General features: G+C 39.0%; 1 protein-coding gene across 1 annotated transcript; it reads right to left on the bottom strand.

Moving 5' to 3' along the window:
- Positions 1-3,324: 3,324 nt before the first annotated feature.
- acer2 (alkaline ceramidase 2) lies at positions 3,325-16,422 on the bottom strand. Its single transcript, XM_004065884.4, has 6 exons — positions 16,006-16,422; positions 15,619-15,733; positions 13,071-13,212; positions 12,412-12,549; positions 5,264-5,401; positions 3,325-4,943 (listed from the first exon to the last, which is right to left on the bottom strand). The coding sequence occupies exons 1-6, from the start codon at positions 16,117-16,119 to the stop codon at positions 4,757-4,759; spliced, it is 834 nt and encodes a 277-aa protein (XP_004065932.1). The 5' UTR covers positions 16,120-16,422; the 3' UTR covers positions 3,325-4,756.
- Positions 16,423-17,934: the final 1,512 nt, after the last annotated feature.

Below are 17,934 nucleotides of genomic sequence, written 5' to 3'. Positions count from 1 at the left end.
TTCTACTAGTCTGTGGTAGCAGCACCATGTTCTCCTCTGTGGTCTGCTGGGGAAGCAGCATTGCAGTCAGTGACGCCAACAGACTGAACAAGCTGATCAGGAAGGCGGGTTCTGTCATTGGCTGCAAACAGGAAACATTTGAAGCAGTGATGGATAGGAGGTCACTGAACAGACTCCTTTCAATCATGGACAACCCAGAGCATCCTCTCCACCCTGTTCTGGACAAACAGCAGAGCTCCTTCTCTAAGAGGCTCAGACAGCTCCGCTCCAGACTGCCCGGTACCAGAAATCCTTCATACCCAATACAATAACCCTGTAATAACCGTTGCACATTTTTTTATTACCTATTTATTTTTTTTTCCATTTTGAACATTTCTTTTGCACATCTTTTTACCTTCACTGTTATGTAAATAGATTTTTAAATTATGCTACCTTGTTGTTTGCATTTATGCTACATTTTCTTTGTTCTTGTTTTTTATATTGTTCTTAGTCTTTTTTTTTTCCCTCTGCTGTCAGTTGCTATGGTAACAAACAAATTTCCCACGTGTGGGATCAATAAAGTAATTCGGATTCTGATTCAATGACATATTTAGATGTAAATATGTCATTCTTGCTTTATTTTGGGCATTTGCAGGCCTCGCACTAGAACAAACTTCCCCTAGAGATTTGACAATAATGACTCCAAACTCCGGTTTTGCAAACTAGACCCATGTCTGATGTTATATCGCGAAGCTTTTAAATTTTTCTCAGCTGTTGGACATGACAAGTTGTTAAAATAATACTAATGAACTTAAAAAAAAGAATTAAAAACTTCCAGCAACTAGATTTTGTCTGTTTTTAATTCTACCCCTTCCTACTTTTTGATCACACATTATTTTTGCATTGAAAACTAAACCTACAATCAATACAAAAATGACTTGTTTTTCATAATGGATTATGTCAAGAAACCAATTTGATGATTTCATTCACTTTAGTCCTTCCTACTTTTTATGCTCTAACACCGCGATCCCCTATATTTTTTCTCCTTTTTTTTTTTTTTTACTTTTCTAATAATAATGTCTAAACTTACTATCCTAACTGGCCTACAACTAAAAACGGTACATTTATTTGGCTAATTTTTTAAGGTTCCCTGCCCGCTTCATGGATGCCAAGATAGAAAGCCGGTTGGGTGGTTTTGTAGCAGGGTCCGCTAGAGTTATTCTTTTCCCTATACACACCAGAGGTGACGTGTCCTGACTCATTCCTGTTACCGACACTTTTGGGTCTTTGCCAGTGGAGCTGGTTTGTGGATATGTGAGCTTTCTATGGTTATAGGAAGTGCGGGCTGGATTTCCGTACTGTACGGAAGGCAGTTGATACGGGTCCCTAACAGGGGTAGGTCTCTTGTGTACCACCGTTTGTATTCTGTGCTCTGCTCTGGTGACAGTTCCACAACTTGTTTGAATTGTCGCATCCCTTTTAGTTTGTTTAGTTGGAGGTTTTGACAAGTTTAGCTGAAAGGGTTGTTTTGTCTTTCCCATTCCCCCTTTCATGACACCACTGTCTCTTTTTCTCTTGGTGTCATCGAGTTTCTCTTGATGAAGGAATTCCTTTGGGCCCTGTTGATGTTCCTTCTCAGAACAAGGCTCTTCATCAGAAAACTTTTTCCTTGTCAACTGAACCCCTGCTCCAGGTGCCACCCGCCTTGGTCTATAATGTGCTCCTTCATTTTTGCGACATATATGTAACAGGACATTGCCATATATGTCTTTGTAGCAATGTGCATTTGTTGGCTCCATGTTTTTCTTTGTTCGTGTGAGGGATTGCGCGTGCACCTATAAAAAAAATGTTTTTTTATTGATTTCCAGAAGGTCTATATGTAGAATTTTAACTATTATCAGAGGATGTCATTCTGTCAAATTCTGACACTGGATTACATGTAATGATGTCACAATATTAATATGACATCAATGATGTGTCTAATGTCATCATTGTGACTCATTGTGACATCAATTTAATTAAGTGTAATCAGATTGTAATGATGTCATATCTGATGATGTCACAGTTCACCTTAACCTGATTTAGGCCACACACTGGTTTAATCATATTTATCAACTATAGTCCTTCAGGAAAGGCCAAAATAACTGCACCTGAAAAACAAAACAAGAACAAAAAAACTTTAAGATTAAAATTTTAATTAAGTTCACTGCTCTCCTACAAAAAAAACAACAACTTATAAATACTTTTATGGCATCTATTATTACATTTTTTTCCTGGCTAAAAAGAAAAACATGTAATAAAATCCCACATTTTATCTGTGAAGTTTTCTACGAAGATTCTGTCTGAAGATTAAACAAACGTTAGCGCCACATTTACAGCATGAATGATGTTAAGCTAACATCACTGTCTGCAGCAGAAATTCACATAAACGATCACAAACCTGTTAGCATCTGGTCTGTGGCAGTCATGTATGGAAAATTCCAGAAGGAGGGCCGACTGTGTGCTTTTGTTGGTCCAATCAGCATGCAGAAGTAAACTAAGCTGCATAGCGATAGGGGGAAGTGAGGTGCCTACAATTGAAAATTAAACACTAATCCCGTTTTTTGGAGGGAATTTTGTATTTTAATTCCTGAGTTGAGGTAACGACTAGTCGATCCCATATGTAAAAGAAATAAAACAATATTGCATTAAAATAGGCAAAAGTGACAAATTAAACTACAGTACATCACACTACATTAAAGAAACTGTTTTTGAAAATTATAAGTGGTTTTTGTTTTTCTCTTTTTCATTTATGTCCACAATCACACACCCACGCACTCTTACACCTATGGACAATTTAGAGTTGCCAAATGACCTATCAAACATGTTTTTGGATGGTGGGAGGAAGCCGGAGATCCCGGAGAGAACCCACACATGCACGGGGAGAACATGCAAAGTCCACACAGAAAGGTCCCCCATTGATGTTCTGTTCCAGGTCCCCCAGCCAGGACTTGAACTGTGGCCGTCTTGCTGTGTTTTTTTTCTTCTGTAGAAACCCAAATATCTTTTGAAATATAATAGAGCAGATAAAAAAAAATCAGGCTGGCTAAGCTTCATTTTAGTAATAAGATTGCCGAATATTCACTAAAGTTAGATACATCTACGCAATAGTTATTAATCAGTCTGTGATTTTGCTGCAATAGTCAATAAAACTTAGTATCTAACTGTCTGCAGCCGACCATGGCTAAATTCAAAAGCACCAACTGCAGTTCAGTATTTGGAACTATATGAAAATGTGATAATATTGCCCCCTGGTGGCAGCAAAAGGTACCTGCATCTTTATTCATAGAATAAGAAAAAGAAACATTTGCTATTGGATACATTTATTGAACAAAATATAATATCAAAACGTCCATACTTTTACAAATATCTGTATACAAAAGAGCCTAACTTATGAAAAATAAATATTTCTGTGCAAATCATGAGTACTTTCAACATTGCTAGAGAAATAGATGTTAGGAAATATAATACCTGAGGCCCAATGTCAACACAATGTTAGGGAAAAAGCTTTTCTATACCAAAGCCTTTAAAGTCACATTGATTCACGTCTCACAAGAAATATTTGTTTTGATTACAAAGATATTCTAAACAGGTTGACATGCTATGACACATAATGCAAAGGCATTGGACATGAAATCATCTAAATTCTAACGTGTTTGTTGCACTAACTACCCATTAGTTCCTCAGCTGGTTCATATACCTATGACTTTCATCAATGAGCAGGTGTTAGACTTGCTTTGTTGAATGTAAAGCAATTAATAAAAAAAATGTAAGTTTATAAAATTTATGCAGTCCCTTCTTATATTGTTTGGTGAAGACTTTTGAATATTTATTCATAAACTGAAGAATTACCGGTAATAAAAAAGAAATAAAAATAAAATAACTAAGACAGATAAAGGAATAAAGGCTTTGTACTAATCAAAGTAATGTATTTTACATGTTTATAAAAAAATTACATTTCTAAAGGTTCATTTTAGGCATCAACCACAAAGTACCACATCATTTAGAAAAAAAAAGGAAAACATTTCTGTGTTCAGAAAGTATTATGTTGCTAAAAATATACACTGAAATATATTAAAGCATGTTTTCTCACATTCAATAATCACAGTTGCTGAAAGTACATCTTCAACGGAAGAAAGAAAGACAAAAAATGCTATCGTTAAGGGCAGTTGCATGTGATCTTAAGGCTTTGGAGGAACATCGAAATAAATCTATAAATTCACAGATTTGCATAATTGGCTTAATAGTGAGTCAAGCCTCAAATACAAGAAATGATTCCAGTGCACCAGTTTTGGGGATTTAAACAAAACTGGATCAATGAGGTGCTGATATTTTAAAGCTTGTACTGAACATTTCTGGTGATCACAAAGTGTGCTAAATCTGTGCTTCACAAAGGAGTAAATGCATAACAGGAATACTCAATAGAGATTCCATGATTTCTCATGTAAAGCCTGAGAGCTGGTGAATAACACTGTAAAGGAGTTTTTTAACCTTTGACACCATTTTAAAGTGCAACCCTGTTATATAGTTAATAAATGTAACAGACTTGGTGCTTCATTTCAGACCAATATGACACAAGCCCAGATGAGGGCAGGGATCTTTTCATGTTTAGCTGACAGTGGACCATCGTAGATGTCCTGAAACCATGAAAGCAGCAGTGGAGGACGCACGGCTCCAACAGGTGCTTTGGTGTCTCGCTGCTGTTGAAGTGGTCAAAAAAGTCCAACCCTGGCCGATTTTAGGTGACCTTGACGACTGGCTTCTTATGGACGCAGAGGAAGGAAACGTATGGCACGCCGATGAAAGCCCACTTCTCATTTGGCCAGAACATGATGACGGGGCCTCGCTCCGGTGCTTCTGTGGCAACATCAAAGTATGCGAAACAAACGCAACCCAAGTAAGACGCCAGGCAAATGAGGATGTGCCTGTGAGAGAAAGAGAATCATCAGAAATGTAGAAAGCCACAAGGGAACAAAAATTACATAAAAATCCAGGAGGGGGTTACATTTTTTTTGTCTACACTGATGTCGAAATGTTTTCCTGAATAGAAACTGAAACCTCCCAATATTTAAAACAAAAAAAGTAACATGTTTGGAACAATCCATATATTTCACATGCTTTAGAAATAAACCAGCATTTCCAGAAGAGTACCAAAATTCAAATACAGCCAAACAAATCATGTGTACTAGCGAGTTGTTGAGATGTTTCTGCCAGAACAATTTCTCCCAGCAGACTTTGAGCGTACCAGGCGCAGTGCAAATAGGGGAAGTTAACAGATGACCACATTTCACAGAATATCCTGTCGCTGATCCAGCAGAGTAGAGCCAGTGCCCACCAGGTCCCCGAGATCAAGCCCAGCTTGAACACACGTGGGTTTTCACACCTGCCCAGACAAAGAAACAGAAGAAACTTGACAAAATATACGCACAAGTTGTACTTTTTTTCCCTAAGTTATACCACCAGAAAATGAAGAGTAAAGTGCCTTATTTCCACTGGTTGATATATGAACACAAACTTTTTATGTTACCAATTTGAAGATGAAAGAATTCAGACAGATATCCAACAATAATCCAGGATTTGCACCTTTAATCTCTCACCTTTCAGGATTTTTGAAGCTACACAACACCCAGACCTCCCTGGAAAACAGCATCACTTAAATGTTTGACAGACTCTGTATGCAGAGTGTTCCATAAATCAACACCCCGCTGACCTACAAAGATATGCTAATCCAGAGGGCCGCTGATAAGCTATTCTTAGTGTTGTCCTCCTTACCGACTGCAGTTGAGGTAAACAGCCATGCAGAGCTGCGTTCGTTCTGACAAGGTGTCACCTTCCCTTCAGACCGTGCATCTGATGAAGTCGCACCACTTTACCTTGAAGTTCCAGGAGGACTTGAGCTGCACGAAACAGCGAGCTTTCTTCAGCTACAAGGAAGAGCCTCGAGCTCACAGCCTGCACAGTTTTTCAGTGATAAAGAAAACTGCCCGTTCCAACAGACTCTCACTGTTTTGTCTGCTGATTTCTTCTGGAAAACAGATTTCTTAATGACCTTTACAAACTGAGGGGAAAAAAATAACATTCAATTCATTTATTGAACTTGGCAGCAATGACGCTTCTGTGCTCCAAAATGACTTCTTTAGCTTTTATTTAAAATCCAATTATAGCCTAATTTTAAAAAATTGTAAATACTGAAAAAAAATCAGAAATGCTGACCTCTGTGGTTGAATTTGAATCTCTGCAAAGTAACATTTTTGCCATGTCTTCAAAGAAAAAATGGTGTTAATGTTTTATGTTTTTTTTCCAATTCTACGGGTCGGAGTCCTAAAAAAGTCCTAAAAAAGCTTTAGGTGAATTTTGAAGAAAATTTTAAAAACCTTTCACACAACACAAAATCACCAACCAACTCTTTGTTGTCAACAAAATGACTTAAAAAAGCACCCTTAACTGTTTAAATGACACAGGCCGCCTATTACAATCTGCTATTTGCAGGAAAACTTGCTTTTTTCCCCAAAACCGAATAGAAAAAAAGTAAAAGTTCAAATCTTAAAACAGGAAAAACAAGCTCCAGATACCTTTAACCCAATAACTTTTGACTTTCTGGTAATTGGATACTCTGGGGGGGAAAAAAGTTAGCAATATTGCGGGAGAGTTGCACAAGTACACATTCTAGTACATATTACAATCCCAGCAAAGAAATTTTAACTTCTAACAAAACTAACCTACAAAGTTCAGCAAAGCAGGGCGGAGATCACAACAACTGCTAATCGATTTAGCTTCTATGTCAGTGAGCTGCAGCAGCAACACAAACAGCAAAAGTCTTCAGATGTAAATATTCACGGTGGGTTTAATGAAAAGAACTGGAAGTGATAGCATTAGATTCCTAAAACCTTAGCTCCATTACAATAAATGTCCTAGTGAGATGAACTCCTAAACCGGATTACATAACCAATCCAGAAAGGGGGCAGGAAAAGTGTCGCTGCTTCTCCTTAGTAGCAGGAAGTCTGGAAATGAAAGAAAGCGGGTCGTTAAGCTGTTGTAGACGGTCGTCATAGAGCAACGTGAGGTTTCAGTCTGCAGTCCAGGCATTCAAGTCATTCCGCCTTAAATTCCTTATAGCTTCTGCCTGTAGGTCAATCAACATCCCTTCCTGCTAAAAAATCAGCACTGAATTATAAAATTCAGTCAGAAATTACAGACACGCCTCTGATAAGAAACAATGAGAAGATTTATGGTTTCAGTAAAGGAAGCAAAATAAAGGCTAAAGTCATCATTTTTGCAAATCTTAGGAAAACTATTTCAATCTAAACCATGAAAAGGAAGCATTGTTATTATATTAGTTTGATTTTTATTTAAAATAATCATGCAAAGAAATAATAAAGGACAGAAAATTGTGAACTTTGGATGATATAATAGCATTGGTGAGTAGATATTTTTAGTTCACTTTAGCATAAAAAACAATGAACTAAGTAGAATGCAATTACTTTACCAGTGTATTTGAAAAAGATAAGAAAATTAGTAATACATAACCTGCATAGCTAATTTACAATAGAATATCCTAAAAAGGTTCACAAAAATGGGAGACTTTTCACTTCAATTCTGAAAAACAAATCTGCTATCAAATCTAAATAGGCTTCCTTTTTAGCTATTTTTTTTAAAATAAATGTGGCTACAATTAGGACACAACGGGCTGCAAACACAAAAGTGGGTCTGGTAAGTTTCTACTTTGAAAAATAGGTTCTGTATTCTGCAAAGTAAAACAGAAACCGCAATGAAGTTATTTTTAGATGTGCGTGCAAAACCATCAACTGCTGTGTTTTTGTCAGTGTGGTCATTAAAACAGGTTTTCCCGCCTTCAAGTGGTTCAAACTGTATTCTATACTGTAGTCTATAGTGCATCTCAAAATCCCAGCATTTGATTGGAAAACAAGCTTTCTACTTTCCCCGTCATACAAAATAAACCTTTTCTGCTTCCTAATGCTAAAGAGAGTCCGGATACTTTTCTTTGAACGCACAGCTCCAATCCTGTCACTGCACTAAAAGAAATGAAACAAGAGCCTTGTTTTCATTTTTTTTCCTTTGGAAAAACATCTGACTCACAGTTTTGATTATAGTTGTTGTCACTGATGATGTCTTATGGGGCAAAAGGGAAGAAAGAATAAAAAGATAACTTGTTGAAATCACAGATAGACTTGTTATTTTAAGATGAGAACAATAAACCCATCAACACAGTGGGTTTATAGAATTTGATAAGTCCAGCAGACTTGGACAGGGTTCAGGTGGTGTGGTGGCAGCACAGTCTGAATAAGGTTGTATTCAGACTGGACACATTTGATTCGTTTATAGAACCAAGTCCAAGAGTCCAAGAAAAAGGTCAAAATGGCTCTCTCCATTTACCGGAGAGTCTCTGTTCCTACCCCCACCCACAGCCATGAGCTGGGCTGAAAGGAACAGTTCAGATCATAAATTCACAAAGCCAACATTAAGTTTTCTTCACAAGGAGGCGGGGGGCTCCGTTATTTATAGGGAGACAATTTGGAAGGGGACTCAGAATGGAGATTCTACTCATTCGAATCTCTGTGGTGAAGCATTGTGTCTGATTGGGAAGAGACTATTAAAAGTAGGGGTCGTTTGGACTACTGACCCCATGACCTAAACATGAAAAACAATGATGAATGGAAACCACAAATGATAGCAGAAATTTCCCACGTACTTTGCTTGGTAAACTTGGAAATTTTTATTCTATTTGATATATTTTTCTTTACATTCATAACACTGTTTTTGTTCAGCTGGAAGGCGCTTGAAAAGCAACCAAGAGTCCGTGATGTGAAAAAGCAAACAACAGCAAAATATTGTGTACTTTTGGGGGGCGGAAGTCAATCAGTCAGGAACACAGGAAATGTGTCCCATTTAGAAGAACAAAAACAACCAGCTTCAAACGATGACGAGCAAGGCCATCGTGTCAGGAATAATGCACAAGTTAAACAATAGATGACTTAAGGTTTTAGGGTACGGGAGTAAAGGCTTGTAGGAAACAGAAAAAAAACACATCATACACTCTCAAGACTTGGAGAAAAACATTTGACACATTCATTCGCAAAGACAAAGAAGGGCGGGCAAAGTGGTTCCAGGAACATTCTTTAGAAAAATAAGATGCTCTGCCTGGAAAAGACGGACAAGCTTAAGGTCAAAGGTGACTCACTGCAGTCATTTCTTTAAAGTCTCCTCTGTTATGTTGGCAACTAATGACTATAAGAGCTGATTCATTATCACTATTATCACTATTATATTTAATAGTGATTATATTAAATATAATGAATATATAATTATATAATAATATATTTAATATTATTATTAAATATTTTATTTAATAATACCAAAACAATAGCAAATAGAGTCTTAAGAAAAGGATCTAAACTGACTTCTACCGTAAAGTCAAAACAAAAATCTTACAGCTTCAAAGCACATAGTTCACAAACAAAGCTATTGGTTAAATGTGGTAAGATTTATTTTATATTTATGTAGATTTAGGATAAAAAGAACATTTAAAAGCTTTTCCTAAAAAAAAAAAATAACAATATACTGCCTCTTCTCTAGTAATTCTCTCGATTAAGCTCTAAAAAAGAAGCCTGGCTGTGCAAACATTTCCCCATTTTTTTTTAATATGACACTATATTGGCAGAAACATTCATGCTCCTTTAAAGGTAAAGTAATTCATGCTTAAAGTTCCACTCCAACTATATTTACTACAACCCCAAGCTAACATTAGTGGTGCAACCAAAACGGCGAGCAATATCGGAGCTATCCAGAAGTACAGTTTTGAGCCAGATGCTAGCTCGTACCTGGACAATGAAGAAGTATATGGGTCTGCAAGCGGATGCATCAGAATTGGAGTGGATCAGGGAGACTTTGGCCCTCCTATTTCAGTTGTTGCATCACAACTTAGATTTTTTTAAACTATGGCTTTTTATCTGCTCCTGATCCATCATGATTTGAATAAAGAAATCCTATAAATGTAGTTTTAATTTTAAATTATTTTATACATAATGAGAAAAATCCTGGAACATGTTAAAAACTCTCCAACGAAAACTGTGTTTTCGTTTCTGTCTACTTAAATGTTGACAGAAAACATCTATAAATGTATTTTGTGCTCATTCATCTTCTACCGTTTGTCCCTTTCGGGGTCATAGGGCTGCTGGAGCCTATCCCGGCCACTTATGGGCGAAGGCAGGGGACACCCTGGACAGGTCGCCAGTCTGTCGCAGGGTCACACATATCACACACCCATGCGCACTCACATTCACACCTATGGACAATTTGGAGTGACCAATTAACCTAAGAAGCATGTTTTTGGACAGTGGGGGGAAGCCGGAGTCCCCAGAGAAAACCCATGCATTCACGGGGAGAACATGCAAACTGCACACAGAAAGGTCCCCCATTGATGTTCTGTTTCAACCAGGGGCCTTCTTTCTGTGAGGCAAGAGCGCTAACCACTGCGCCACCGTGCAGCCTGTATATGTTGTGCTACATATATATATAAATTCACTCAAAAGGTTTACCTTCTGTATCCGGGAATAAAAAAAAAAGAGGTCTCAGGCTACGTTCACACTGCAGGCTGAAACAACCCAATTCAGATTTTTTTTGCTCCTATGCAACCTGAATCTGATCTTTTCATGACAGTCTGAACGACACATCTTTTGATCTTTTCAAATGCGACCCAGGCCAATTGGGTATGTGGTCCTGAATCCGATACGCATCCGATCTTTTGAAATGCGACCTCCGTCTGAACGGCCAGGCCACATTTATCCAACCCGTACGTCATTGATACGCTTCAAACGTCATACTTCTGCGTTGAAGTAGGCGGAAACGAAAACATAAACATCAACCATGGCGGACGATGCTGCTGAGACCAGTCAGTGGAAGGGAAGCGAGGTCACCAATTTGATTCACATTCGGGGTGACAGCTCTATTCAGGCAAAACTCGAGGGCTCTTATCGCAACCAGGCGGTTTTTGAAAAAGACGATCCTGGCTCCAATGCCAGCGAAAAATAAAAAGCCTATGAGCCAAATACAAGGAAGTTAAAGACTGGAACAAACTGAGTGGCCATCAACGTATCACCTGTCCATTTTACGAAGAGCTGGACCGCATTTGGGGGGATAAGCCCAGCGTTCAGCCACTAGAACTGTTGGACAGCTGCTTTGGCCAAGAGGAGCCCGAGGAGGAGAGCCCGGGTCCCGAAGCTGTCTCGACCAGCCTGGCTAGACACTCTTGCAACTGTATCAGTGAAGCCACTCACATCAGTATTCCACCACTCCTGGCTGCGACTCCGCACCCACATGTTTCTCTGTACCGACGTTGCTAACACTGCTCCACAAAACACCATGTTCAAAAACCTTGCTGTCCTCCTTTATAATTTTCTTCTTCAAATGAGAAGATTGTTATTGTGCTGGCTCCTTTGTGAAAATAAATTTAATAATACAAAAAGAGCTCTGCTGTTGACAACACTATTGTTGACATCCATTGTTAACATTTTTCCCCCCAGCTTTATTGAACATAACATTCCATTGTTAACGTTAGCCACATACGCAAAAAATAGAAATAAAAATACATCCGCAAACGAGTGACGTCGTTCACCGTTGAGTACTCTTCTGCGTATGCGGGTCCCTTCTGGGTCATTTCACGGTCACACAGGAGATCACAAAAGGCCTTGCAAAAAATCTAATTTCAAAAAATTGGAATTGAGCATTAAGCCCTGCTGTGTGGACGTAGCCTCTGATTTGGCACAGATATAAGATGACTCACTCAACCAAAATAAATAGATAAATACATTTAGCAATGGGCGGCATGGTGGAATAGAGGTTAGTGAAACACAGTCCAAAAAGTTAATAGGTATTTCTAAATTGCCCATTGGTGTGTGTATGTGTGTGTATGTGTATGTGTGTGAGACCCCGCAGTAGACGGGTACACACGAAGGGTGTACCCTGCCTTTACCCAACTGTGACCGGAACAGGCTCCGGCACCCCCGGGAGCCCAAAAGGGATCCAGCGGGTTAAGAAAATGGATGGATGGATAATCGCAGCATGATGGTTGCTAAAAAGCACATAAACTGTCCTTTTACTTAGCGGTGCAACAGATCACAGATTTCCCCGGTGGCAATCCACTGGACACGTGTGTGCGAACCATGGCTAGTGATCCATACGGATCATGAATCAGCCATGATCGGTTGCAGCCCCATTTTTTTTAATAATTAAAACCAATGGAAATATATTTAATATGTTTTGTTCCATTGAGCTGCAAGAGATGGAGAGTGAAATATTCTGCTGTGGAGTTGGTGTGTTGGCGGACACAACAGCTTTCTAATCAGTTTAAAGTCTCTTGTTTCAAACTCTACAAACCTTTTCAGCTCTGATATGAGCAGCACCGTGCAGGGGATGCCCAGAGTCATCAGCGACAGAGAGTTGATGACGGGTTTCACGAAGGCCAGCCCGGTAGTGATTCCCGACAAGATACCAATGACCAATTTGAAGCGGGACCTGCACAGGGAAGCAAGCACACACATATTTACAACTTGTTGTAGAAATGCAGAAGAAACAAGAGAATGACTTAAGACTCTTTCCGGACTGAACCAAAGAACATAATTTTGAGAAACTAAGTAAAAAGCTCAGCAAAGACTGAGCAAGTCTAAAAATTCATTTCAAAGGGGGGTGGTGGAACGGCCATCGCAGCTGGGTGACAATGAAAAAAGAAGTACCGACATGTGATGCAGCCATTTACTGGTGTCAGCTATCCTTGACAGGTCTATTATTAGAGTCACGGCAGTGGGGACATCATGCGACAAACCACTGACCCACAGTAAACTCAAACACCAAAAGCTGCTATTACTTCTGCTTTAAAAATGTGTCCAGTATTTCCCAAAACAAAGACAACTACATTAGAACACTTCTAGTCTATGATTATTTTTTAATCAGTTCCAGGAACGACATGTTTAAAAACTTATATCCAAATCTTTTGGCTCCCAACTAATTATGAGGAAAGATCACTTAAGTGTGCATACCGATCTCTCCTGAAGATCCTTGGCAGGTATCTTTTAGGAAACCACATGGCGATGGCACACATGAGCACCCATAAAATGGCCAGCTCGTCCAGCATCTGACCGAGGAAGCTGAGGGTGGCGTGGAAATAAGTGGATCCTATTCCTGGGAGAAAGAGAGACACTGGAGCTTTAGTCTGTGAGATCAGAAACGTGTTTGATCAAAATATGATCAGGAACTATCTGCTACAAAACAAGAGAAAGTCAATGTCTTTTAAAGGCCACAACTTATATTTTTTTAACCACAGGACAATTAGGTTTTGGATCTGGGCTGGAAAGAAGTGTAAATAACTTAAAAAAATGACAAAAGTATTGTCTGTGGATTTTTTTCCTTTGAATTTCAGATTAAAAGAAAACAAAAGTAAAAACAAAACTGTCAGACAGCTAACAATTTTAAAGTTCTGCAGTGAAAGACAGGAAGAATCCTTAGCCTCCATGAATATTTATTAGGAACAAAAGAAGTGAACAGCTTTTTCAATTATGAAAAAAAAAGTCAAAGGACTCAAAACAGTCACCAAACGTCAACATCCCTGACCTTTTTTTGGCTTTAATTGGGTTTTTCAGGTGTTTATTATGCATGCATCTGCAGCCATGTTGTCTCTAAAAAGGGTTTTCTACTCATGCTTGAGAACAACTGGGACAAAGTTGTATTGTATCTTCTAACCAATGAGACCAATGAGCTTATTCGCTGTGATGATAAAGAAGCCAGACTGTTCTTTTGTGCCATTTTCTACAGTCTAACACTTTTGAAACATTGCATCAACTGATTTAGGCAACTTTTACAAGCTTCAAAGTTGTGGTTGCATGAAATAACTCTTTAGTATGTTGTGCCGATGCTTTATCTACCGCACAAGTCTCGACAATTAAACTCTGTGTAAAAAGTTTTAGAATGATAGAGTATCTTCTTTAACCAAACCAGTCTGTTAATCTCTGTGAAAGAACGGCGGAATCTAATCTGTTTCTGTTCATCAGAAGTTTAGGCACCACAGCCTCTTAAGGGAGAGACGAGATGTACTCAAACGCAGACACAGGATGGATCAGTCAGTGCCCCACTGTTATCAATGTCCAGCAGACATGAAGTATCAGCATCATCTGTTGTCATTTTAACAGGCGTTAAAGGAATTTCCTTCACTTTCCTATGTTAATTTACCATTAGTTAGACAAAAATGTTTAAATAAGCAAATAATCTGTGGGTTTTTTTTTGTCTCACGCCTATTTTTTTTTAACTGTCAGAAGGTGAAATAAACATGTTTTCGTGTTCTTTAAACCTATACCACATCTCTTACTCAAAAAAAAAAACTTAATTGTGCATCCACAGATTTTTGAGAATACCATAACATTAACTGATAATTAAAAGAAAGTACCCCCCCCCTGTATACTTTATAACCAATTGTCTATCCAGTACTTGTAGCAGCAACTCATGTTTACATCTTGTGAGTCTGATTCAATAGGAGCCAGAAATTAGATTTTTAAAATATGATTAAAAAATAAATCAGAAAACTAAATGAATACAGTAAAATAGTTATTCGAAAGTACATCTTCTTAGTATAGACTACTGTTAAAGTCAGTGGAAATGTCATCTAAAGACTGAAAAGGAAGTCGTGACTTCTATCAACAAAACTGGAGGGTCCTTAGAACTTTGAGAAGTGTGCAACCACACTTCACGGTAGAGAATAAGGCATTTTAGAAAGGAGACGGATAATTGATCATTTTGACAAAATAATTATCAGGTGAAAAAGACAGTTACAAGCATGTTCTTTAATCAAGGTCGACCTACTACGGTTAACTTTCAGTGAACGAAAGTTTAACGACCCACATTTGGTGTTCTTGTGGCATTTTTGTCATGATAGACATTTCTGAGTATTTTTTCATTCAAATCGTGGTGGAAGGCTTGGCCAACAGTACCGGCCACAACAACGGAGGTGAATTTCTAACTGCTGCTCTGCAGAAACTATTTTGGAGAAAACGACAAACATAATTAAAATACCACTGGGAATCCTTTTACAATAGATCAAAAGAGGACAGCAGTGGGACTTTCAGATTTAAAAACTAAAGTAACCTACTTGAATTTACTTAGAACAATGCAATTCTCCATAAATACAGGGTAAAAACCACTAAAACCCAGTGGTTTTTAACAGAATTCACTGAATCCAGATAGCATAGAACTGTGCCAGAGGCAGAAAATGTGTGACAAACCTCTGCATCCAAACAGGCAGGTTTCCAAGTGGGCCAGTTAGATTGTTACATAATCACTTGTTAACAACTGTGAAGGACAGCCACTCACAGTGTTGAAGTCAACACTGGCCACCACAATTTAACCCCGAAAAAGGAAGGAACCCATAGATGTTGATTGACTAGTTGTTTAGTAAATTGCCAGATCAATCAATGTGAAAACTGAGCATCAACCATGACTCTATATTGGACTCCTTCAACAAGTCAACGTACATGTCAACTTCTCCTTTAACTAGTGTTGGATGACAGTAAAGACATTCATTTAGTCAGTGTCACCCACCGACAACGACCAGTAGGATCCAGATGAGGTAGATCCCACTGTTGAAATGCGTGGCGTATTGGCGGAACAAGCACATCAAGATCGGCGGCAAAACGAAAAACAGTATGTTGCTGATCTGGAATGACAAACAAAGAAGAGCCATGAGGAGAGCTCGCGCTAGCGGCGCGCGAGGAGAGGACAGCAAACGTGTTGATTCTGTGCAGTCATGCGGGGGATGGGGGGGGGACTGGGCCTGTGAAAATGATCGTAAACAGCTGCAAAACAACGTTAGTTTCAACTGAGGTGGGATGGAAAAGTTTCAAGACGGCGGAACAATATCATGAAGAAGAAGATGTAAACAAGATTGCATCATTGTTGTCTCGGTGTGAGACTTTCACTGTAACTGACCGTGTTGTAAAATTCTGCGATGCCGGGGTAAATAAGGTAATTGCCTTCACACCAGTCCACTTCGGAGCTGCCAGCCTGCAACTGGTCCCAGAAAACCACATTCACACTACCCATGTCTGGGCTAGTTCTGTTGATGGAGTGTCCACAACAGACAGATAAATACAGCACTCCTCTCCTCCGGCGCGGTTTGGCACATAAAAATAAGGGATTCAAAGATATCAACTCGGTGACTAAACGATCGAATTCCGTGTCTGAGACCCCACGCGCTTTGTACGCCTGAGCTGGTGTCCGAAACAGCTGATGGACTGCATTTTCTGACCGTCCTCTCTTCGACAAAGCCTCCTTCTAGTCATGACGCTAAGCCTCCTCCTCCTCTCACAGCTGCTCGGCCGTCAAAGACTGCACTGCCAAGATGATTCGCTCTAATTTGCATTTCCGGTTTATCCCGGAAGTGAACTCTTTTTCTCAACTTCTTTTCGGCTGAATAATCACTTTCTTATTTTCATTCATTTATATATTTTTAGTATTAAAATCTACATTTATGCTTAGCGCTGCTGACTCTTTATTTATTTTTATTTTTTCCCTAACTTTATTAGTAGAACGTCAAACATTACATCTCTCTCAATCAGAACTATTTCTGAATGTGTCTGAGCCACAGTGTTCTGTTAGGTATTTACGCATAAAGCCAATTAAATGCATTACTTATGAACAAGTCTGACCGTATTAATGCAGACACAAAGGGCCACAATCTAGCGGGCAGTTAGAAAGGCCATCTGATGTAAAATTTAATGAAATATGAGAATTCTAATCAGATCTTCCATACTGGATCTGCCATGGCCCAAGTTAACAACAACTCAAACTCTCTTTGACTCTATGAAAGAACAAATTCTCCAAATTAAATAGTTTCTAATAGGATTTAGACTGAAATTCAAATCATAAAGTAAATAAAGTTAGACTCAGAACGAGTAGCCTCTACTACTGGGCTATCTGAAAGATTTAATGTACGATATGTTAAAATAAAATTTCTACAGCACTCATTTTACCAAACACAATAAAACAAGGGGTATTTACCACAATCCTTAAACCCAGTAAGAATCCAAAACCAATTGACACATGAAGATCAATCACTTTGCTCAACAACTATAACACATATATTGGTCCCTTGCTATACTGCTATTTACCTGTCCTGGTCACACATGTTCTTTAATTTTTTTTAGTGCATACTTCTTTTTTATTTTTTTTTGGTCGAAGAAAGAGAGGAGGCAGAGGAGGCAGAAGGGTCCGTGGCCAGAGAGAGAAGGGAAAAGGCAGGAACATAGGTTTGAGAATAGGGACTCTTAACGTTGGCACAATGACAGGGAAAGGCAGAGAGCTGGCAGACATGATGGAGAGAAGGAAGGTAGATGTACTGTGTGTGCAGGAGACAAGGTGGAAGGGCAGCAAGGCACGTAGTATTGGAGGAGGATACAAACTGTTCTATCATGGTGTTGATAGGAAGAGAAACGGGGTAGGAGTGATTCTGAAGGGGGAGTTTGTAAACAGGGTTCTAGAGGTGAAAAGAGTCTCAGACAGGATGATGAGCCTAAAGTTGGAAATTGAAGGGGTGATGGTGAATGTAGTCAGTGGGTATGCGCCACAGGTTGGCTGTGAGTTAGAAGTGAAGGAGAGATTCTGGAGTGAGTTGGATGAGGTCATAGAGAGTTTTCCCAGAGGAGAGAGAGTTGTTATTGGAGCAGACTTTAATGGGCATGTTGGTGAGGGCAACAGAGGTGATGAGGAGGTGATGGGCAGGTTTGGTGTGAAGGAAAGGAATCTGGAAGGACAGATGGTGGTGGACTTTGCGAAGAGGATGGAAATGGCTGTAGTCAACACTTACTTCCAGAAGAGAGAGGAACATAGAGTGACATACAGAAGTGGAGGTAGGAGTAC

This window comes from Oryzias latipes, chromosome 1 (genome assembly GCF_002234675.1).
Source record: "Oryzias latipes chromosome 1, ASM223467v1".
NCBI classification, from domain to species: domain Eukaryota; kingdom Metazoa; phylum Chordata; class Actinopteri; order Beloniformes; family Adrianichthyidae; genus Oryzias; species Oryzias latipes.
The sequence above is the reverse complement of the archived record's forward strand: the minus strand, read 5'-3'. Positions and strand labels throughout refer to the sequence as shown.